At 39.3% G+C, this 23,588-nt stretch overlaps 1 protein-coding gene across 1 annotated transcript; it reads right to left on the reverse strand.

Annotated features, from left to right (window-relative positions):
- Window positions 1-1,505: 1,505 nt before the first annotated feature.
- CCND3 (cyclin D3) lies at window positions 1,506-21,957 on the reverse strand. Its single transcript, XM_081946965.1, has 5 exons — window positions 21,503-21,957; window positions 19,317-19,532; window positions 10,673-10,832; window positions 9,000-9,142; window positions 1,506-3,692 (listed from the first exon to the last, which is right to left on the reverse strand). Exons 1-5 carry the CDS (start codon window positions 21,689-21,691, stop codon window positions 3,522-3,524), a joined length of 879 nt encoding a protein of 292 aa, XP_081803091.1. The 5' UTR covers window positions 21,692-21,957; the 3' UTR covers window positions 1,506-3,521.
- Window positions 21,958-23,588: the final 1,631 nt, after the last annotated feature.

Raw genomic sequence — 23,588 nt, forward strand, 5'->3', positions numbered from 1 at the left:
AAAATTCAGAGATGGAGTCCCTCGTTTTCCTAAACCGTAAGCAGCGCCTTCCTGGATTGGATCCCTGACCCATCTAGTTCAGCAGCCTCTTCTCACAGTGGCAAAGCACAAGGAAGCCCACTAGTCTTCCATTGGATGGCCTTCATTACATTTGTTACATTACAAGTGTTCTTCAGATTTGTTATGTTCGTAGAAAAAAAACAACAAAATACCAACAGTGGACCACTAGGTTGGATTTTAAAAACCCATCCTTGTAGTATTTAAAATTTCAGAGGCCAGAAATCAGATTACCGGTAGTTGAATATAAAGTAGGTGGAGAGCTCTCTGTACTGAATTCAGAAGGCAAAAAATGCCATTCAAAATTGATCTCTATTATTTTGCCTTAAATGATATCCAGCATGTTTGCAGGTAAGTCCCAGTCCTCAAATATTTTGCTAATGGCAACTTTCTCATTAAACCGTATTACCTTTAAGCTAAAGTTTCAGTTGGTTTTGAAATAAAAGGCATGGAATTCTTTAGTAGCGCGAATAGGTAGCAAAGTAGCTAAAATATGAAAAACAGTTCAGGGTGAAAAAGACATCTAGCCAAGAATAGCATCAGGAATGGCTCCTGGCTGACTTTCTTGGAGAATGCATTTCATACAGACAGGAAGGGCCAACCATAAGCCAAAACCCCACGTTGTAACCTATCGCTTCATTTTACTAGGGATGTGGTGAAAGGCCACCAATGGTGAATAGTATTTTTTAACTTGCTATATATTCTCCATTGCTTCATTTCCAGACGCTGTGAGTGGCATACAAAAAATAAAATACTGTAAGTCAACCACATGCTCTCAAATCCCACTGCTATCCACTGGGCAGGCATGATCTAAACTTTCTCTACTAAGCGTAATGTTTGCAGTCCTACAGAAATCCAGCCAGGAGGGAAAAGTCCAGATCTATGACCTGTTTTCTGTCCAGTCCTGAGAACCATTAAGAATTTGTTAACCTCCTAAGTATTACTGACCGCACCATATTACAAACAAACAAACAAACAAAAACCCTCTGGAAGTTTAACTTTACAAGTAGTAGTGTCATAACAAAGTAGTTTCAATGCAATCTAAAGGATCTGGCACTAATGTGCATGGAAACCAATTAATAGCCATTGTAATTGTAGTGATTATGCCTTTTCTCTCTCCACACACATATATCTCCTTCACGTTAATAAAGTACCTGCTTCATGCTGCATTTTACTTTTATAATATTAAAGCATATTATTGTTATAGTTGCTATTTTTACCATCTGGTTGTGGATTTAGCTGCCATAGCTGAAAAATGTGCACTATTGAAGTAGTTATTATAACATGAAGTCCTTCAAAGGGACAAATCAAGAACAGCTTGTATTTTTAATAGTACCATGGAACAGACAGCCTTCTTTAGATGTTGTCAAATCACATTGTAGATCTATTTGGTTCTTTTAAAATTGTATTTTATGTATGCCCAGGAAAGAGAGCAAGAATGAGCCAGTTTCAAGGATATTTTATTGCAATATGGTAAAACACCAACATTGTCCTAACAACAGAATTTCAAGTGACCATGAATATCATATTGTCAAACATATATATCTATATCTATCTATCTATATATATATATCTAAAATGCATTCTCCTCATTTCCAACCTTGTATGAAGTTCTAATGGATACAGACTTCCATTTATCAGAAATGTTGATGGCACTTTGATTATGACATAACCAGGCTAAGCATAGGGAAAGGGGAAATAAAAATTTTAAAAAAGCCTTTTTTGGTAAATATGTGGTGCTTGAGTTCATTCACAATCATGATAATGCCAAAATGGTGAAAGATGTCATGACTTCATAATCCAAGTTCTTTCCTTTCACGCCTGTGTCACCACATACTTTTTGTCACTTGCCTCTTCTCCCCACTGGGGATGTCTGCATCAGTTTACGTCAACTATTCTTCAAAGCACCCGAAACAGTACAAGAAACGGCATGGAAACTAATCAAGGTGAAAACCAACCTAGAACTAAGGAGAAATTTCTAGCTAGAACAATTAATCAGTGGAATGATTTGCCTCCAAAGTTTGGGTGCTCCAACACTGGAGGTTTTTAGGAAGAGGTTGAAATTCGTTTTGAAATGGTATAGGGTTTCCTGCTCAAGCAGGGAGTTGGACTACAAGACCTCCAAGGTCCCTTCCAACTCTCTTATTCTTGTAAAGCTAGAGGGCTGAAGAATGAACTACCACTAGAACTCAAATGCAAAGTTTGCTCCCATCACTAAAGTTCACCTATGCTTAATAATTCTTAAAGTGATCTTTCATAAAAGCAGCATTTAGGGGGGGGAAACAATCCAACATTTTTCCTGAATCATCATGGATTTAATCCTCAACACCAGTGCAGTCTGTAGCTCATCATATTGTAAACTCTATGGGGAACATTTTTCATCTTTTATCCCCCTTACAAAAGCAGGTAATCGCATTAGAAACTCTCTTACTTACTCCCTCTCCATACATCCTTTGCATGCAGTTCTCCTGCCTGCCTTTTAAAAGGGTTTTGGCAGTATAGACAAGAAGGATTTTACATACAAGTATAGCAGCAAGTGTTGGGTGTACTCTGAATGTGAATGACTTCTACAATGGCTAATCAAAGTAAGCAACCCAGAGGTATGAAGGAGAATGAGGAAAGAATATTAAGGCACTATTTTATATAGCAAGATGGGACAGACCAGACTGCTAATGTCCCTTAATTCTGCAGTTTTACAAGATTTAATCCTTACAATAAATAAAGCAGCTCAGAGATCTCACAGGAATAAGCAAAGGCAACCAGGTGCAAGTAAAATTTATCCCTTCAGGCCTCCCTACATTTTTACTATGACAAGCAGCCCCTTGATAAGCACCTACAAAAAGCAAGCACCCCCCACCCACTCATTCTCAAATGAAGGGCTCAAAGATCGTGCTACTCTCGATGTTCAAAGAATTAAGGCATCCTTGGCACTGAGTGAAGCTGGAAAGGGGTTCCAGTGCTATAACTCTATATTGTTTGGGCTCTTATAATGCCCACAAATGGCAGCCTGAGCAAAACAGCTTTAGCCAAGGAAGTATCAGCTGAATGTCAACAAGTCATTATGGAAGATGAAGGTGATTCAGGCAACAAAAGTGCATTCTCTCTCTTGACTCACATGCAATAGGCATGCAGCGAAGATTGAGATAAAGTAGGAGTATATCAGCAGTGCCCCACCAATGAAGTGACCCAAACTGATGAATCTTTTGAACTGATGCTATGCTCACTCATCCTTCCCAAGTTTAAGTTTGATTCAATTACCCCAGAAGGCTCTCCTGATCCTTGGAAACCCAGGCTAGCAACACAAACAGTCCTACTGCAAGAGTCCCAACCAAGTCCACTACAACCCAGTCTTATTAGAAATATGGTATCTACTGGAGAAATTCCCTCAGTTAATCAGTGATGGCAGACTGTTCCATGGGCCCTTTTTGTTCTGAGAACTGGGTGGTGGTCACCAAGAGGACTTGTTACAGGTTGACATCTGTGACATCCGTAGGTGTGCTGGTCAAGCTGACTTCCTGGCTCTCCAGGTAAGTTGCACTCTTGGAGGGGCTATAGTCTTGCTGAGGCTGAGATAGTCGTTTCAGGTTATCGGCTAAGGCAGCTTCGATCTGCTCCTGACAAGCTTTCAAGCAGTCCTGAAAGAGGAGAGGAACAAAGAAGAGTGTTCATGTTCACATTTTGCACCCTTCATGCCTTTTTTCAGCGCAACCAAACATCTTCAAATATTTGAAGCATTCATGTTAGATACACTGGCACTGAAAAGTTCCAAGGGAGAAGCACAATCAATGACTGGTTTGTTAAAGTTACTACCAGGGACAAATAAATGCAACTGATACCAGCTAGTTTACATAGAGATTTGTATAGAAATTGGCAACATTGAGCCACCTAAGGCCATTCATGGTTTTATCATATGAAGGTAGGTCACTCCAAATAGCCAGATGAAGTCTGATTCTTGCAACAGTGAACAAAGAACGCTGGAGTGGTACTGTCTTTTATTTTGGCTAGGAAACACATCAATAATTGTTGCAAAAGTAGAACTATAAGAATTCAGCATGATTACAGTTAAAATATTTGCTAATGGTTTATTTATGTATGTGCACATTAATTTATTTCCCTCAAAGAAGTATTTCCTGGTGTGCTGGGAACTCTAAGGAAATCATGCCAAGAAAGAGTCTGCAACTCATTTCTACAATGTTTGCCCAAAAGACACACTTGCATTGAAGTATGTCTTGCACAGGAGAGGAAAAACTGCTAGAAATACATATTACTAGTCAGCTATCTAGTGAGAAGTATTACCATAATATTTGAAACGTTCAATAGTTCCCTCCTCCCAAGAATTCGAACGTGCTAGACTGCCTGTGACTGTGTTCTCCAGAGAGTACTGTTACTGCATTTATCTTAATGCAAGGGAAAATCTTGACCTTCAATTTGGGAGGGCCTATATGCAGCAACAATCTTTCTCAGGGAAACGAGGAAACCCCTTCAGTTCTGCAATGAATCACAGTGGTAAGGCCTAAGTATAGCTTGCTGCATGCATCTCCTGCTATAAAGACAAAGGACCATCTTCTTGCTCTAGCCTAAAACACAATGATTCTCTGCAGGTCTTTGGGGTTTGAGTGGATCCTCAACAAGCCCGTTGAGGCTGCTCAATTCGCGGGATCCTGTCATGTACTGTATATAATCTTACAAAGAATCCACTGATGGTTCTTAGAATCTGTCAGAGGATGTGGCAAGTAAAAATAGCAACACCCAAGTTCTTTCCCTCTAAGACAGTTCCAGTAAACATGGCCTCTAAAACCTCTTTTAACACCCATCTAAAGCTTAGTAAAGCCCACTCTAAATCATTTGCCAAGCTTGCAAGCAGATGATAAGGAAATACAGGAAGCATTGATTATAGAATTTAGAATGTTGGATGTCTCATGGTAAGTTTCTTCTCTGAAAGGGATTATTGTATGTTTCTACTTCTAGCTCCAACAGACAAAACTCTGATGGATCAAGTATGAACACAATTCTCCATAGAAAATAATTATTCCTATTTCGGTGGATGACCCAGATCCCAGCATTGCCATTGAACTGAAAAATAAGCTACACTTTCAGTTGGCCAAACATCAAGCTTAGTGACAAAACACAATCTCTCTCCAGAGGAAAAAAAAAAGAAAAAAAGAAATGGACCGAAATGAAAATCCCTCCCACAAAGGCAAGGAAGGCTGAAGTAGAGAGAATTTACATGAAAGAAGACCCTCTCTGTGTTATTTTTAAATTTACTCCTGCAGGAATTGAGGGAACTAGAAGGGATTTGTGTGAGGCACAGGTGGGCTTTGGTCCTTTGTGGTTAATATCCTATGCTGTTTCAGTTCTACTTCAAGACATTCTCACACAAGTCTCTAAGAACTTCCATGATACTGAAATAGAACATTGCAACAATAATTGTAGCTTCTCTTTTCCTCATATTTTGGCCTTGTGATCCTTTGCCGGAACATAGGCAGTGTCTGGTGTTTTGGGGGATATGTTTTAAAAACTGATCTGAAACCCTGTTTGCCATTCAGTGTGTAGCAATAAAGAGTTGAATGGATCAAAGATCTGTTTCTTGTAAAACATGTCCTAGATTCTCATGACTTGGGACTGTTGTTTAAAAATGGCATGGCCATTCAAAGCACCTATAGATCATCGACTCTTCGCTCTAGAATCTTAAGACATCTGATACATCTAGTGAATTGTATGCAAGAGACACTAAGCATTGGCATGGGCAATTTTAAGAATTAAATGCAACTGGGAGTGGATGGACAGGTGTGAAAACTGAAAGGGATAGAAAGTATGTACAGGTCCTCCACATGCTAACCTGTTCTTTGTTGTTTTTGAATCTGTCTCGTTGTTTCTATTTTTATATGATCTAAAAAGTAAGAAAAGAATGGGAATGTCTCAAAATTTTAAGATTTGTTCCTGATTACATATTTTATGATAAACTGACATTCAAAAATAGGAAGAATGTATGTCCATCTCCTTATAAATCTCAAAGCACTCAAGATTCACTATAAATGCAAAAATCAGGTTTAAAGGCTATTTTCAACGAAACAGAAAAGTTCAATAAAACAAAACTACTGGAAATAATTCAAATCTCTGCTTGGTGCCTCTACCCACTAAATCTTCAGCTGAAGCCTAGTAAGAATATCAAACAGAGCAAGAGCTCTATTTTTTTATAGCATCTTACAAGCTTCAGTTAGAAGACAAAAAGCTCAAAAAATGCAAAAAGTGGGAAAGAAACTTAAAAGCACTGGACAGTAAAACAAAGCCAATTGACAAGATAAAACATGGCATTCCAATTCAGGCAAGAACTAACTACAGCATGGGGCCTTGAAATCCTCACTTCTTCTCTTTATGAGATGTTCATCTTTTGTAATCCTCTATCCACTTTCCACCTGCCCTTTACTGTTTTCCATCAACTCTGCTAATAGGCTCAGCATTCAAACTTGATTTCCAGACTCACTCTCATTCATAGAGCAGCTTGCGAGCAGCTGGCCTTGGACAGTTCAGAAAGCATGGGGCAAAAAGCCAAAAACCTTACCAAACATGTTCTTCACTTCATGGTTGTCAAGCAATTTACTACTAGATCTGCAAGATAGGCACAATTCACCAGCTCCTGCTTTCTCTGTTGGTTTGAGTCATGTAACAGAGTATTCAGAACGTCAAATATGCTTTTCCTGGCAACTTGAGAAGGCAACCCGGGAGGGCTCTGGAATGCCACCTGAAGTGTACTTCTCTAGACTCCATATTTGCCTGTGGCAAAAATCCTACACTGACCCATCTGAATAGACATGAAGCCAATTCCAAGCCTGTCCTCATTCACCAACCTAATCTCCAACATTTCTGCTTTTCAAAGACAACCCCCCTCCCCCGTGTGCAAAAGAAAAGAAGAAATAACCAATCTGGAGCATCAGGTAAGTAATAAATGGAAGAACCATCTGCAAATACCCACCAATCATGAACTCAGTGGTAGGTCAGAAGCTGCCACAATGCAACAAGAAAAAGCAATTGGGTTTTAGAGAACAGCCAATTTATATAGCAACCCCACTGAGTACTGCAGAGTCACAATTATTTTGGCTTAACAGTGAAAAAGCAGCACTGGCTTGGGAATCCAAGGATGCAGAGCAAGGAGAGGAAGCCTGCCAGAAGAGCAGATGTCTTCCAGGGACAACCATGTAACCTTTGCATTGACCAGGCAAAGAAAGGCTCTACTATCCTCCATTTCTGAAGGTGACAGGCTTTCTGCACTGGGCTGCAACTAAAATAAGATTCAGCCTCATTAATAATATAGTCACATATGGCAGACAATCAGTGGCTGCATATAAAATCTTTTCACCCAAATCAAGTAATCTATAAAATGTCAGGGGCGAGTTGGTGGTTTAAATGAATGACAACTTTTCCAGAGCTGTGAGAACAAGAATCTGAAACAACTAGTTAGGTGCTTCTGCTTGTCGAATTAAGCTCCAACATTTCTCCTTTCATCCGTGGCTTCTCATAATACATCTGCTCTTCCAGATATGCCTTCATTCTAGGCTTCCAAACACAACTTTTGAACAGCTGTCCAAAGTCACTATATCAGTGAAATGGGTGGCATAGAAATGTAATAAACAAACAGCTCTTGTTTTAGCATAATGACTTGTGCAGGATAGCCAGGAAAAATGGGGTAGAAGGTCTACTATGTCCAAAATCTAAGCAGAACACATGATCAAAGGAACCTAATTTCCTGCTCTTAATTCTATCTATTTTAATTTTTAAAAAATGGCACGATGAACAATCCAATAGGAAAAAGCTGGTAAAGAGGACCTATGCCTTAAATTTTGCAATACAAGGTAATATAGGAATTTTTAAAGGTAATTCTAAGTGAACGTTCCATGCAGGGTAAGGAAGTCAGACCAAAATTAGCTAATTCTATCCCTACATAGCCCATTAGTTGCACAATTAACAAATCTGTGGGGTTTTTAAAGTTTATTTTAATCTTTTGTAATTGAAATGTCTTATACTTAGAATTGTTTTTATACACATATGTTGGAAAGTGGGAATTTATGAACTCCATTCCATACTTTAAACATACCACATAGAATGCAGTATGTTTAATCCAGATTTGGGCAAGAGTGTCATTCACAACAATTCCTATTGAATTCTGAGGATTTTACTTTAAACCAAAAAGTGAAAATAAATGAATTAATCTACCAACAAGATTTTAACAAGAAAATATGGATTTTATTTTCTTCAGCATCTTGTCCCAATCTCCCCTTAATTCTCCGAATTGCGACTCTACAGTCATAAGCACAAGAGGTTCCTTAGGCAGAAAAATAAACTGCAAGTTTCAGTCCTGGTTTGTCGTTTTTCTTGTTTATGTAGCAATATCAGCATCACGGTTCAAAATGACTTTTGAAAGAGTTCCCTTTGTTTGCCTAGATGTTTTCTCCATCTATCACATTCCTAAAAAGATAGCCTTGGTTTTAGTGTAGCTAATTTTATGGTGCATAGATTAATTTGGGGTTTGATTATTGCTGTATTTTTCTTTTGCTATTGTTGTTAAGATGTTTTGATTAATCAACAGAAACTTGGGATTTGGGTATTTGGATCTTTATTATCCAGGTTGCTGTTGCCGATGATATTGGATCATCAGCTTAGATTTGGCAGCTCAAAAGCTTTATCACCAGAAACTTTTGAAAAGAGGCAGATGTCTCTAATCATCAAACAGAGGCTTAAGAAATGATTTGACAGCCTGGTGGTTTCTTAAGGAGATGCTAAATGCCATCTGTTAATACCAGATTTTCTGGCCATCTTATAAACAAGAACCAGTTTGGAATGCAAAGGGAAGAAGCCACAATAGCTCTCCTTGACTCAAGGAAGAAAATGTTAGCAGAACTCCAGTTCCCATTTTGCTCGCTATTGCCTCCAAGCAGGATACTCACCACCTCTGTGCCAGTAATGCTAGCAAGCAGCTCAGTAAGTGCCTCGCCAGAAAAATGGTCAGATGAGGTAGAGAGGCCATGGACTGCTGCTCCAATGCAACCTGTGGCAATCATGGATGGTGGATACATAGCAAAGGTGTACTCTACAAATAAAGAAGAAAGGGGTGTTAGGAGGAAGAGGAATGAATCCATTCGTTATTTCATTCAGCAAAGAGAAATGTCCACAAAGAAAGCTAAAGCAGATACTTTAAGATAGAAGACCAAGCAAATTAAAACTAAGCAGCACAGGTTAGGGTTTCAAATTTCAGAAAGGAATACAACATCTTCGTTCTTTTAATATTATTTAAAATATTTAAACTCTGCCTTATTCCTGACCAGATGGCTCATTTCAAAATTTCAGCAATGCAGAATTGGACACTAATTTTTAAATAAGAAAAAAAAAACTTGCAGTATAAAGCACTATGGGGTGGTGTATAGGTCTATAAGTCTATTGCTATTATTATGAAGCCTCAACGGGATGTTTAGAAAATAAAATGGTAGGCTGTTTTCTCTATAAAGTCTATTTTTTGCTCCATTTAAAATGCAAAGATAATCTGTGATTATGTATTATGAGTGGGGGACATCTAGAAATGGTGGCAGGAGCAATCTCATAAATATTAGTACTTTGCGGACCTGTAACCAACCACTTTCATAATTTTAAAGTGCCTCCCAAATTGAAAAAGAGCATGATCTTAGCTTGCGCAAATCATTTTGCAACAAAATTATCATCAGCGTATTTACAGGTGTCAGGAGGAAGCATTCATTTGATGAAATCCCACCTTCGAAAGTCATCATCATCATGATCAATTTGCATCAGTATTTTAACAGTCAATGCTATTGCATATCAGACATTAGTATTCGATTAATCTGCCAGCTTGGAAAAAGGAACCCATTATTGCCTAAAAGGCCTTCTTCCATTTACTCCAAAGTTACCAAAAACCGGAATGAAAATAGTGGAAGTGACTGGCAGCTTCCTACTTTGACACCAACAAAAGGGGACATGAAATCTATCTAAGATGTTTCATTAACCAACCTAAGAATAATCTATAAGGTTACATAGCTATTTCTTTTCGATAGCATGTTACAATAAGCAAAAATGCCTCTTCCTGAAAGAAGAAAAGATAGGTGCTCTCCCTGCACATTTACAACAAGTAGCGAACGCGAGAGAAAAATGCATTTCCCCACTTAAGACTATACAAGAATTCAGCAGTGACCTAATGCCCAGTTCAAATGATCAATAGGATGTGTCTTTCTGGTGATAGAAGAGAACCAGAGGTTATATTCTTCAACAGAGCAGTAAAGTTCTTTTTAAAATAGTTAGAGACAGCAAGTTGCTTCTGTGAACAAACCTCTAGGACTAAATTTGTCCTTATCATGCAAACTATCATTTTGGAATTATTATGTCATATTTAATTTTTATAGATAATGGCACACTTAAACCTGAAATATTCACCATCCCTGCTTTCCAGAGACAGAAACCGGATTTCAATCAACGGGGGAATCTTTGGCCTCTTCGGGAAAAAAAAAATCAGTTTACTACAGGTATCAATTAAACAAGGTCTCTCTTTTCAAAGTGTATAAATGAAGCTGCTTCTCCCTTCCAGAGAGGCTCACCCTTTCAAACACAAACATACCTGTGGCGCACAATGCAATGAAAGTCTGGGCGTGTTTCTTTACCAAGTGCACCTTATGCTGAGGAAGAGACAGCCGATGGAGAATGTGATCCAGGAAATCGTTTGCTATTACTATTACCAGGTTCCATTTCAGCTTCTCTAAGACCAAATATTCCCAGTCCTAAAGAGGGAAGGGAGGGGAGATTATGCAAGAAAAACAGGGGAATTTTTTTTTTTAAAAAAAAAATCACACAAGAAAAAAAGCCAAATGCATGAAGCTTACTGTCCTTTTCCTCAAGATCCCAGCAAAAGATTACTGCTCCTTGGAATCTGTATACAGATAGTCCTTGACTCACAACCATTTGTTTAGCAACTGTTAAAGGCTACAGTGCCACTGAAAAAAGCCACTTATGAATGGTCCTTGCACTTATGACTGCCACAGCATCGCTACAGTCAAATGATCAAAGTTTGGATGCGTGACAACTGGCATGTATTTATGATAGTTGTCGCATCCTGGGAATAATCATTTTCTACCGTCTAATAATAAATAATAATAATAAATATTTATTTCTTAGCCGCACCCTCTCCTGAAGGACTCGGGGCGGCGTACAATAAAACATAGGAAATAAATATATAGACAAACATACATATAACAAAAACGTATACAAAGACATATACAAGGAGGAGGTGAGCTGATGAATAAAAACAATTAAAAACACAATGTTTAAAAACCCCTAAATAATTGAATACAATTAAAATACCCCAAATAAAAAAACCCGTCAGGAACGATATAGTTGGATCAAAGTTGAGCCAGGCCAGCTACTTGAAATAGGTGGGCTTTACACGAAAGGAGCGGAGGTCAGAGGTATTCCTAATATCCGGGGGGAGGTCATTCCACAGGGCTGGGCCCGCCACAGAGAAGGCTCTACTCCTAGGCGCCGCCCCCCGGCACTGCCTGGTGGACGGCACCTGGAGGAGACCCTCTCTGTGCGAGCGGATTGGTCGCAGGGATGTATGGGGCAGAATACGATCCCGCAAGTCTAAGCCAGCCTCCGACCAGCAAGTCAATGGAGGAAGTTCAATTTGCTTAATGACCATTTGATTCACTTAACAACCGCAGCGGTTCGCAAAGCAACTCACAAAAAAAGAGTGTAAAATTGGGTGAAACTCTCTTAACAACCACCTTGCTTAGCAACAGAAATTCTGGTCCAATTGTAGTCACAAGCTGAAGAATACCTGTACTGCAGAATGTTTCCAACCCCAAACTGTGCCTCTTGACAGTTTAGGTGTGCAAACCTTCTGTCATTGCAGCTGATAAGATGTAGAATTTGTCCTCTAAAACGAACACCAGAGGAAAGAGTAATACAGGATCTACATCGGTCAATTATAATCTTCATTCTCCCGTGTAGTCAGGCACAACTGAATACAGCCTTTTCTAGGCAAAAAACATATGAGTGTTTCTCAAATTTAGTAATTTTAATTCCGCAATCACACTATAGAATTTAGAGTTGAAATACACATCTTAAAGTTGCCAAGTTTGAGAAGCACTGATGTATACTATTTATTTGCCAAATGCTATGGAAACATTTTCAATAAACTTTCCATTCTAGCGGAAGAGTGACATTTTGTTTCTTCTTCTCTTATTATCAGAATTCTTTATCTTTCTTCATCTGCCATCCATATATTAACTTCTAAGTCCTATCAGCCTTGGTTGGTATGACCCAATGTCTTCCAAAATCCAAGTGTTTTAAGGGCAATTTCAGGGAGGCTGTCAATGTCTCTTTTGCCTAAAAGACCATCCCATTTTTAATCTTCTGGTTCATCTTCCAAAATAGTTTCTTCCTAATTTCTTAAATGTTCTTATCAAGAAAAATACCAGATTTCCTGGCAAATGGAATAACAAGAGCAATGGTATCCTATTTACCTTGGCAGGGGGGGAGGCAAAACCTCTTTCCTCAATTTTCCCCTCTTACATTGAACAGCTCAGGTCAAACAGTATAAAACAAACAAATTCAGAAACACATAAAGATTTGTTTCTTCTAATATCTGGGCAGAGGCTAGAACTCAAGATAGAGGACATTCTTTGTATGCCAAAAATTCCAGATTCTGACCCAGCAGCTCTCTTCTTAGGGCTGAGAGCAACTCCTGTTTTAAACCCTGAAGAGCTACTGCCATTTAATAGACAATACCACACTGGAAACCTTAGTGCTGACTCAATATTATCTGTCTTCCCAAGTTCTTATTCTTAAACAGCATACTCAAGCATTTTCCCCCACGATCTCCATGCTCTATTCTTCTATTTAGCTTTCTGAGACTGCATGTCCAAGATATAACCAATTGCTTCTCAACTCCCAGAGTTCAAACAGATATAAGGCCTTGCCAGAAAAGCTATATGAGAAGTGGCACTGTGCATGGCCTTGTCTTGCCTGCAGATTTTTACGACTCAATCCCAATGTGCTTTTTGAAGTCAAAGCAGTTATGCACCAATTGAACTTTGCAGGCTTCCTTGAAAGACTGAATATGGCCTGGTGTTTTGTTTTTTTTCATTCTTTCAGCAAGATCATCTTCCCATTGAGGTTTGCCCCTCAACATGATATCATTTCCTTGAATACAGGTTACATGCAATCTCTTTTGTAATCCCTTTTTAGGCTGCCCGTATGGCCACATCACATCTCAACAGGCTCTTAACGGATTCCCCCAATCACATGTTTCTTTTTTCCTTTAATTTCTGTTCCTTCATCTTTCCTTACTTTTCTCATTTTCAGACAGCAAGTAATTTTAGAATTCAATAATACAATAGCAGAGTTGGAAGGGACCTTGGAGGTCTTGTAGTCCAACCCCCTGCCTAGGCAGGAAACCCTATACCGTTTCAGACAAATGGCTATCCAGCATCTTCTTAAAGACTTCCAGTGTTGGGGCAGTCTTCCTTAAGTAAGAATCAAATTTTGATTGACATGAGTATCGATATTAACTTTCGTTTAATATTGCCATGGGAGAAACAAAAGTGACTTTTATCTGGTTTTTCAAGCATAAGGTCAGAGAGAAGCCTTCTTGGTTTATTCGGGTTTAATCTTCTCAGTTTGCACATGACAGATAAATTCTTACATTGTGGCTTTACTGTTGTTTTATGGGAAAACTCGCCCTTCATTTGAAAAACAGCATATTACCACATCAAGCTAAGGGGGGAAAAGGCAGAGCAACTGCCACAGATCTAACATCAAATTTGTTCAGTGACAAATGGGGATCCAAAAATTAGGAAGAATCAATACTGCAAATAAGAAGGTTCGGTGAATTTCAAGCAATGCTCTATTGATCACAGCAGGCAGCAACAAATAAAGTATAACTTTAAGGAACTGAATCCTTTTCTGCATATCCCGAATGAGATGATGGGCTCTTTAGCTGGTAGTCTGGACTTTAATAACGCAGGGTGGGGTAGGTGGAGACACAATTTTTGAACAGTGTCCTCTACATTTTAAAAAAATTAACAAATCACAGAGGAAAAAAATACTTTCTATTACAAGAAATAATCTTTAAAAAATATTCAAAAAATATTTTCATTTAAATTTATACCAGTAAACTGCTTTGGAAAAAAAAGGCAGGTAAATGTTATTGTTCTCCAAGTCATAGATGAAGATTGGCTAAGTGTCTAAGGACTTTTGTAAAATGATAGCTCCCTATCTATGGAGCAGACTGGACCAACTTCAAGATCAACAGTCCAAAATGCTGGACAAGCCAGATGGTTAATGAACGAATGCTGAAAGTAAATCCCATCATACTGAAGACCTTGTGACCTGCTGACATGAAATACTCTTTGTAACCATCTTTTCAGCTAAACATGCATGCAGCAAATTGGCTCAATGAATGAAGTGCACAACAGCTTAGATAATACCCGTGGACGGAAATCCAGCTTCCTTTAAGGGGATAAATTCCTTGTTGCATCATTTCCTTATGCTAAGAATAACTTCAGCATGAGTTTGAGTGCTGAACTGGTGTCAAGCAGGCATCCTCTTCTTTCCAAGAGGAAATTGGTCTTGCTAGGAAAGTGAGATAGCTTTCCTTCCAGGAGCTGGCAGATAAATTGCCAGGATACATCCATTGTCCAAACCATGATAAAGTTGCTTTCTCTTTTCTTTGCCTGGATCACTCTCGCTGCCCAATTGTGAAAGAAAAGCATGGGACATTATTAGCACACAGGAGGGAAGTGGTTGGGTAAGTGAAGAATTAACACTCTCAAACCCAGAAGCAGATGCCATCCTGCATGACTCAAAGAGATAATTGACCTATCTTCTTAGTGTTAGTGAACTTTAAAGAGAAGGATGGAAGGCAATCCACAGTCCAGTCATAGAATACAGGATATCAGCTTCACAGATGATTTTGGATTCTTCTTCCATGTAGAAGATCAAGCTCCTAACACATTTTGATGCTTATGCCATTGTGCTCTTCAAACAGAATTGGGGGCCAGATTCAAAGTGCTGGCAACAAATATATTTTCATTCACCATACTGACCAGAACAGTTATGTAATTTAGATGGAAAGAAACTGAACTTAGAGGCTGAGTTGGGAAGGATTTTATCACCTTTTCCTTCTGAAACTTCATTACTGTTAAATAAATCAGTTGGGGTTCTACTGAGTTTCCTGCACTTCTGCGCATTTACAGGAGCAGAGGGGAATCAATATAAGATCAAGGACCTGAACTTATTGGTGGTCTGAAATCAAGAGGAATTCCAGAGATCTTTATGAGTTGATGGGTTATATACGTACATGGTTAATCTAAAAATGAATGAATGAATGAATGATGGCAATGGGTAACCTTTGTTTCATAGAAAACCTAAAATGTCTAACAATAATGATATTTTCATTGTTAATTGTCCATGTGAATACAACTCCCTCCCTCTTTGATCAAATGTAAACCAATGGAGTAGACAGTGAATGCTCAAGTAAATAATCTTTGAAGAGTTGAAAAAATAGTTCCATGAACTGTCTAATGACATGAAGAAAAAATATAGCTACTCAGAAGGGATTCCTGTTCCCCTGACCTACAAAATGTATCTAGCTAACACCTGTAGAATACAGAGTGATAGAGAATATCTGACCTACTCCCCTTTGCTCTTCCATTACAACTCCATCCTCCTCGGTAATCATGACTAATGCTGGGCTGAAGAGACATATAGTACAACCAAACTAAAGACATTAGGCATTAGCTATAGCTTCTTGGAAAGAATCAGGGCCACACTGACAAGGAAAGTAATTTTAAAATCTGATTTGTTATATATTTAAATCTTATTTCTTTAAAGAATATTACATGTTCAGTAAAAAAGTATAAATGCAAAGGGGTTAAAAGTCTGCTTTTCTAGGCAACCAAGGACAAGAGAAATAGGCTTTGAAGAACAGACATTATTATACAGTATATGAGACAGTAAGCTAGACAATGTATCTATTATTATTTGGCTACTTATCCATGCTGTATTTAACTTTGATCATTGAAAACAGCAGGCAGAGCAATCCTTGCCCTGTATGCCTTGATTGATGGAAGCTGAAATGGAGATAATGCCACTACCTGACAAGCAAACAAGTTCTGACAGTTCAGTTATACTTCTAGGGAGATCCATGGCATCCCGCTACTGCCAGTAGAGCTCCTTCTGGAGAAGTAGAGATTACACACACTTACACAGACACACACACACACACAACAGGACGGAGGTTATATGGTCTATGATCAATATCCATAAGATTTCCTATTTACCTGCAAACAAACTATTTCAATGGTTATATCAATCATTTCAGATCCAAATCCCTTGAGGAAATGAAGGTAAGAAAGTAGAAAGCTGTTTTAGAACAATTATTTAATTCAGGCCATTTTCCAGTGATGGATTACATTCCTTTGAATTAAATCAACCCACCCTGCTGATAGGAGCTTGTCACATTCAATGGATAAGAATCCTGCAGAAGCTCCTCAAAGGATAGACACAATTTATTACTCTGAGAAGTTGGGTAAAAGCTACTATACTTTTCCCAGCTCAGCTAGAAGGACAGGCCAACTCTTCAAATGTCTCATCACTGTATTTTTCGGAGTATAAGACGCACCAGAGTATAAGACGCAGCAAGGTTCTGAAGAGGAAAATTTTTAAAAAAAGTTTTTGTACTCTGCAAACCTCCCAAAAACGGACTCGTTTTTTTTCAACAAAAAAAAGGGGGGGGCATAAATAGCCCTTATGAGGTTTGTAGAGTGCTCCTGGGGGGGATATGGCCCCCCCAAAAATGAGTAAAAAACAGCCTGGTTTTCATGAAAACAGACCCGTTTTTTGTCACAAAAAGGGCATGGATAGCCTTTAGGAAGCTTATAGTGTTGCTGGTGGCAGGGAGGACAAACAATGGGCCATTTGTCACTCATTTCTGCCCTCCCCAGCCCTCAGGAGCTGTTTGAAAGCCTTCTAAAAGCTATGCACGGCCATTTTGGAGAAAGGGGCGGAGTTTCAGGAGGCAAAAAATGCTGTATTCTGTGTATAAGACGCACCTAGATTTTCAGCCTCTTTTTTGAGGGAAAAAGGTGCGTCTTACACTCCAAAAACTACGTTAATTCATTCTTGAATTTCTACCAAGCATCTCCTTTTCCTACCGGTTGATATATCTGCAGAGTCTTGAGTGACAAATTTTGGGATTAAATGAACCCAAGTGGAGCGGAGATGCTTGCTATTTTGTAAGAAAGGCTCACCAGAAAGGTAAAGTATAGGAAGAGACATAAGAACTAATGGGCCAGGTGTCACAGTAGGAGAACTTCTTAGGCTATGCAGAATTAGGCCATGGGTGATGGGCAGCAACTTGCTAGTTTCAGGCAGGATTTTTCCATCTGGTCAGGAGATGACATGGGTCTTCTGCATGAAAAACAAGTGCTCTGCCACAGAGCAATGGCGAATGCCTTGGAAAGCCAACTACCCTGGGTTACTTTTGAATATAGTAAGCATGGATAAGTCTTTTCTAAGCAACAGCATATATAATCTTGCTTACTTTTCCTCTACCGTTTTCTTAAGAGATGTGTTGGTTTCTAGAAATTCTGCACTATATTCGATCTAGTCTGAAATCTAATGAAAAGACCACTGCAAGAGCTTCAAAAATGTATTTTATATAAACATTCAGAATACAGACTACATTCATATTGAGTGTCTCACTAAAAAGAGCTTCTTTATTAAAAAATGAACATAGAACTTGAACCTGCAACAGGATAACAGAGACTGTGATGTAAGTGATGAATTGTTCTTGATAGAACTGATTGCAGCAACTTTTGAGTCATTCTACTGATGAACTGCCTGATAGAAAAATTACATGTTTCCAGGCTAAGTACCATAACATTGGCCATACCTTCTGAGAGAGCTGATGTTTAAATATTTTAAAAATATTTACAGGCATTATTTTCCTATTGGAGTACTCTGAAGGTTTGAAACTATAACTACCATTGAAAAATGGCTATTCTTCTGACATGACTACATTTCACTGTTCATTTTTAAATGAGATTTAGCTAAATTTGGAAAACCTGTATTTGTCTCAACCATCCCCAAACCATCAAAGGAACAGTTCTGCCCTTAACAGAAACTGCTAATCTATGTGTTTTCTTCAAATAGTATTTGCTGTATGATTACTTCTCATTGCAGATGAATAATGACAAAGGAAGTTTCTTTGTAACACATTTTTTAAGAAAATGGTGGAGGAAAACATTGTACATTTGGAAATAATATAATTACAAAGATTCACAGAAGTATAACTAGATTAAGCACATATATGAAACACTCAGCTAGGCAAGTGTTACAACTGTTTAGTGATTGTTCAACGTTACAATGACACTGAAAAAAGTGACTTATGACCATTTTTCACACTTAGACTGTTGTAGCAACCTCATGGTCATGTAATCCAAATTCAGACACTTGGCAACTGACACATATTTATGAGAATTGCAGTGTCCTAGGGTCATATAATCCCCTTTTGTGATCTTCTGACAAGCAAAATCAATGGGGAAGCCTGATTCACTCAACAACTGTATTACTAGTCTAACAGGTTCAGTGATTCAATTGACAAATGCAACAAGAAAGGTAATAAAATGGGGCAAAACTCATTTAACAAGTCTCAATTCACAACAGATATTTTGGGCTCAATTGTGGTTGTAAGTCGAGGACTACCTGTACATTTCTTTCTGATAGGGCATTTCATGCCCATTGTGTCTAAACATTGTCACCATAGAGGGAAGCTCACAAGTGCAAAAGTCTATGCTTATGAGTTCCAGTTTTAGGAGGAGGGGGGAATTGTCCCATGCACAGCACTTTAGTCTTGTTTCCACCCAATAACATTTACTACATAGTATGTCCATTTTGGAGTTCATATCTACCCATTCTTAAAGTAATTTGATGTGCTTAGCAAAAAGGGGCAATTTACTATTCACTTCTAACTTTAGATAATTTATGGGCAATTGCACTCAACAGGCCAGAATCAAGAGTCTAAAAAAGTTGTGCATGTAGAAAAGGAAAAAAATAGATCAGGATGTAGCAGGAAAAGGAAAACCATACGATACTTAAGATGCAACCACAGTGCCCACTGCCCATCCACGATTAAGTAACAGAACAAGCAAGCTGAGTTGTAGAAATATGAAATATTATATCTAATAATGAAGGAAACTTACCAAAACTTCACATGGTGTGATGGAATTGTCTGTGTAAATGCAGAGTTTCTGTACACTTAAAGGCATGGTCTCTCGCAACTTGGAAGCCAAAAGCATGCAGACAGCTCCCAGGAGTTGCAAGTGGTTTTTGCGGGTGGGGACACAGGACAAGTAGCGATCCACATAATTCATAGCCAAAGGAAACACCTCTTCTTCACATTTTTGCTCTTCACAAACCTGATTTTAAAAAAACCCAGTAACAATGGATAAAGAATTTTATAAATAGGTACCACCTACGATAAATAAAATAAATTCTTCAAAAATAGTCCTTATCAAAGCACTTTTTGTAAATATGAAGGAACATATGAGAGTTAATATGTAGAATAGGGGATGTGAAAATGTGTTTTCTGTTTTTGCTTCTAGATCCTGCTGCACAGTTGGTTAGGTCAAATCTGCATTACAGAATCAGTATTTGGTTTTTAAGTGTGGCCTAATGCATTATGTGCAATGAATTAAGATCCTAAATACTCAAAAGCATCTCACTTTCCTAATTTCATTTACTACAGAACATTAAAACCCTTTATATCTCATGCCAATAAAAATACCAGTGAAATAAATGGCACTTCCCTAGAAGAAACCATCATATGATGACAACATTAATCAATAATTTAAAAAGCCTAATTCCCCATTTTCTCCATTGATTAGGCTAGCTATATATGCTGATTTATTACTATACCCACTGAATCTTTTAAATTGACTTAACAATTAAACTGTGACTGTAGAACCAAAACTCATTTTTTACTGTATGACTTTCCCATATAGGAATTGGTGCTTTTTAAAATGGATGAATTTAGTTTTCCTGTTCAAGATACTGGTTTCTGTCTCAACAGCTTAAAGCCATATAAATGAATTTAAAGTCACAATCACTCCTAGCCTATCCACACAGGGCTGCTTCCATTTATGACACCCCTAAGGTATAATGGATGGAGGAATTCAAATCTCTCTTCCATTCTGAGCTCCTTACTTTGTTTTCCCCAAAAGCAATTCTTACCTACCGGTATTACAGATGATCAGGAAAATAAGATTTTATAACCCTGAATTTAATAACCGAAATTAATGGAATTGCAGAAAATGGTCATTTCCCCTGAGTGCTTTGGTATCTTGCAAATGAAGATAGTAAAATATATATTATCAATAAGGCAGGCATATAAAAGTTAAGAGTCCCATTCTAGACTACAAACCCCTTTAATTCAGAATCCTGTTTCCAGCAGGAAGAAACTTAACAAATAAAACTGTGTTTCCCCCTTGTTTCATTTAGAAAAAAGCTCTACTTAATTTATTTATGCTTATTGTACAATTATCTAAAGCAATTTATTTATAAAATAAGGCAAGATTATTCTATTTTGACTTACAACTTTCTTTTTCCGGTAGAGAAGGGATTGGTGGTTAAAATTTGTCCTTTACTAGTTGGTTATTTATTTCTCCCATCTTCATTTCTGGTGTTTTAGTTATGGAAAACTGCAGATTCTAAACTGTGCTTCGATTAGTCCCTGAACGTTGTGCACAAGCAGGGCTAGTGACCGGGACCCCCTAGAGGTTGCACGACTTACTGCCAAGAAAAGGTGAACGTTTCTCGAATAAGAATCTTCTCCTTGGCTTAGCACCATCAGGGTGGTTTTTTTTTTTTTAATCAACCTAAATCGAGAAGGCGAAAACCGAGGGGCTTGGAGGCCTCATTTACTTTTTCAATCCCCACCCCGGCTTGCTGTTTATTCGATTCCTTCACCCTCTCAACGCAAACACTCCCCACCACCTTCGGTCGACCTCTCCCTTTGCAAAAAGTTTTCCCCCAAAATGCCTGGATTTGGATCCCTCCCGCCACTACCATTAGACTCAGCTTTCCCGCTCCATCCAGGCTCCTAACCCAAGGCCTCACTTCTTTCCAGGAAAACTCCGGATTCCGGAGAAACCAGATTCCAGGAAATGAACGGAGAAAAACGTGCCATAAAGTCGCATACTATACCTCATACTTGCCCGAATATTATAGGTGCCACTGAAACTAACCAGGCTTCCTTCCGAACGGTTGGAAAAGAAGGGGAACACCCCCATCCCCCATTTTATAAGGCGACCGACTAAAAAGTAAGCCGGGCTGAGCCCACAAGGAGAGAGGGTGAGTGAGCGAGCGACCGACCCCTCCCGGCACAAACCTCCAACATCCAGAACGCCAACATCTTCCGCATGTACGGCTGGATCTCTTTCTGCACGCACTGGAAGTAGGAAACGCGAAGGCAGCAGCGCTCTTCCTGGCTGAGCAGATTCTGCAGGACCCGCCGGTCCCTTAATAGCTGCGGATCCCGCTTGGCCCGGATCACCCCCTCCACACACAGCAGCTCCATGTGCGCGAATTCGGAGACGGGACGGAGCGATGGAAAAGAAGGGAGCCGAGGCTGCGAGCGGGGAGCCGGAGGCCACGAGGAAGGGAGAGGAGGGACTCTTCGGCAGTCTCCGCCCGAGCGCGGGCTGGATCCAGCGGCGGCGACCCGGCGAGCCCAGCCAAGAAGCCTCCCCTCCCCCTGCGAAGTACCTCCAACCTCCCGGCAGCACTGACACCAATGAATGTACGGCCACGGGTCCTTCGGAGAGGCGGAGTCGGCCTCCGACCCACCTTCTTCTGACGGCCGCCCCTTTCTAGGCCACGCGAAAGATTTGCCATCATAGGGGCGGGGGGTTCTCCTTTTTCTCCACCCCGAGGAAGTTATTTTACCAAGGGCCAGAGCGTTCTTTGCAGCAGGTTGCCTGCCTTGCACTTATGAATCTGGGTTCTGCGTCCTTGTAAAGCAGGGCATCAGCGCTAGAGGAACCCTCGGTATTCCGACGGGCCCTGCAGTTCTCTCAAAAGATGGCATGTGCCACAAGTAGGGTTATTAGAACTGCCTGGTGTCTCACAACAATATACCCCCATCACCAGTCCTTGGCGTAATATCCCGATTGCTGCAAACTAAGGAATTGCATGTGACATTTTGGCTCCTCCCTCACACCCAGTGACCAACATGGCCACTGATAAGGTGCCCTAACCCAAAGTTTCAGGACTAAGAAGGCAGCGATCCGTTCAAGGCCATCGCTGCCCCCTCTTCCAACTTCCTCTCCTCAGGAAGGACAGATACTGATTTCTAAACCATGGACAGTTACTGGATGGCGGCAGAATTGGGGCTTTTGTATGTTTTTGCTGCTATGAGATGATTGTCTGAATTTTTGCAGTCCATATCTGATACCTCTGACACCCGATTTTCTTTATAGACACATTCACACTCATCTCAAGGCTGCTGCCCAAAATGGACAACTATTTTGCCATCCCATCCCCCCATTGTTATTTTTTATAGCAATTGTTTCTGCCAAAAACAATCCCCCAACAATGGGGGCTTTCCCATTCTTTTACATGCAGTAATGCTTATTTAACTAAACAAGCCAAGACATTTCTGAAAACGTGATACACAGAGCAACAACTGGGATTTACAGCAAAAGATTGTAGTGTTCACATTTATAGTCACTCTCTTCCATTCCTCCCTTTTCCCCTTGTTTAAATATTACTGCAGCCAACTCATTCTTCTGTGAATTTTAGGGGAATCACCTCTGAGAACAGATTGATTTTCTTTTCTTTTTTTCTTGGAGTTCTGAATATACTTTTCCTTTTGTGGATACAGTAAATGGATGATACTGTCTTGACATAATAATTATCACTACAAAATCAGAAATTCCTGTGGGGAAACCAGGCTGCAGAATGAAACCATTAGTGTTGCATATGCCATAATTTAATAGTCATGGTCATATTGCAATATTATCTTTGTGCCAATAAAGAAGAATATTTGTAGCTCAGGGTTGAAAACGGGTCTTTGGTCCTCTGAGCTTGATGATGTTACCTAGTTTGGATAATGAAATGTCTCCACAAAACAACCAAGAGCACCAAGGACCCCTCAATACAGTATTATCTTTGCTTGCTGTAGCTTATTTTTATCATTTGAAGGCTACAAGAAACTCTTTTAAATGACAATCCCATAGCTAAATCTTTCTTGTGGTGAAAAGATAAAATGAGTGACTGCCTCTTGTCTAGCATCTATACTAGCAAAATATTAAGATTAGCTTGATGAAAATGGCCATTTCACAGATTTTGGCCAGTTGGGTGGTTGAAGGAACACTTGTTCAACAAAGGAGCTGATAAACAATCCTGTTTTTGACCAAAAAAAGGGGGGGAGAGGGAGTGAGAGAGAGGGAGGGAGGGAGAGTGAGAGAGTGAGA

This window comes from Natrix helvetica, assembly GCF_964273705.1.
Source record: "Natrix helvetica genome assembly, chromosome: 3".
Taxonomy (NCBI): Eukaryota; Metazoa; Chordata; class Lepidosauria; order Squamata; family Natricidae; genus Natrix; species Natrix helvetica.

Coding starts and splice junctions, on each gene's coding strand:
- CCND3 (XM_081946965.1), bottom strand. CDS start 21,691: ATGGAGCTGCTGTGTGTGGAGGGGGTGATCCGGGCCAAGCGGGATCCG. Junction 9,143..10,672: donor CATTGCATTGTGCGCCACAG/GTATGTTTGTGT, acceptor CTTTATTTGTAG/AGTACACCTTTGCTATGTAT. Junction 3,693..8,999: donor GCATTACTGGCACAGAGGTG/GTGAGTATCCTG, acceptor CTCCTCTTTCAG/GACTGCTTGAAAGCTTGTCA.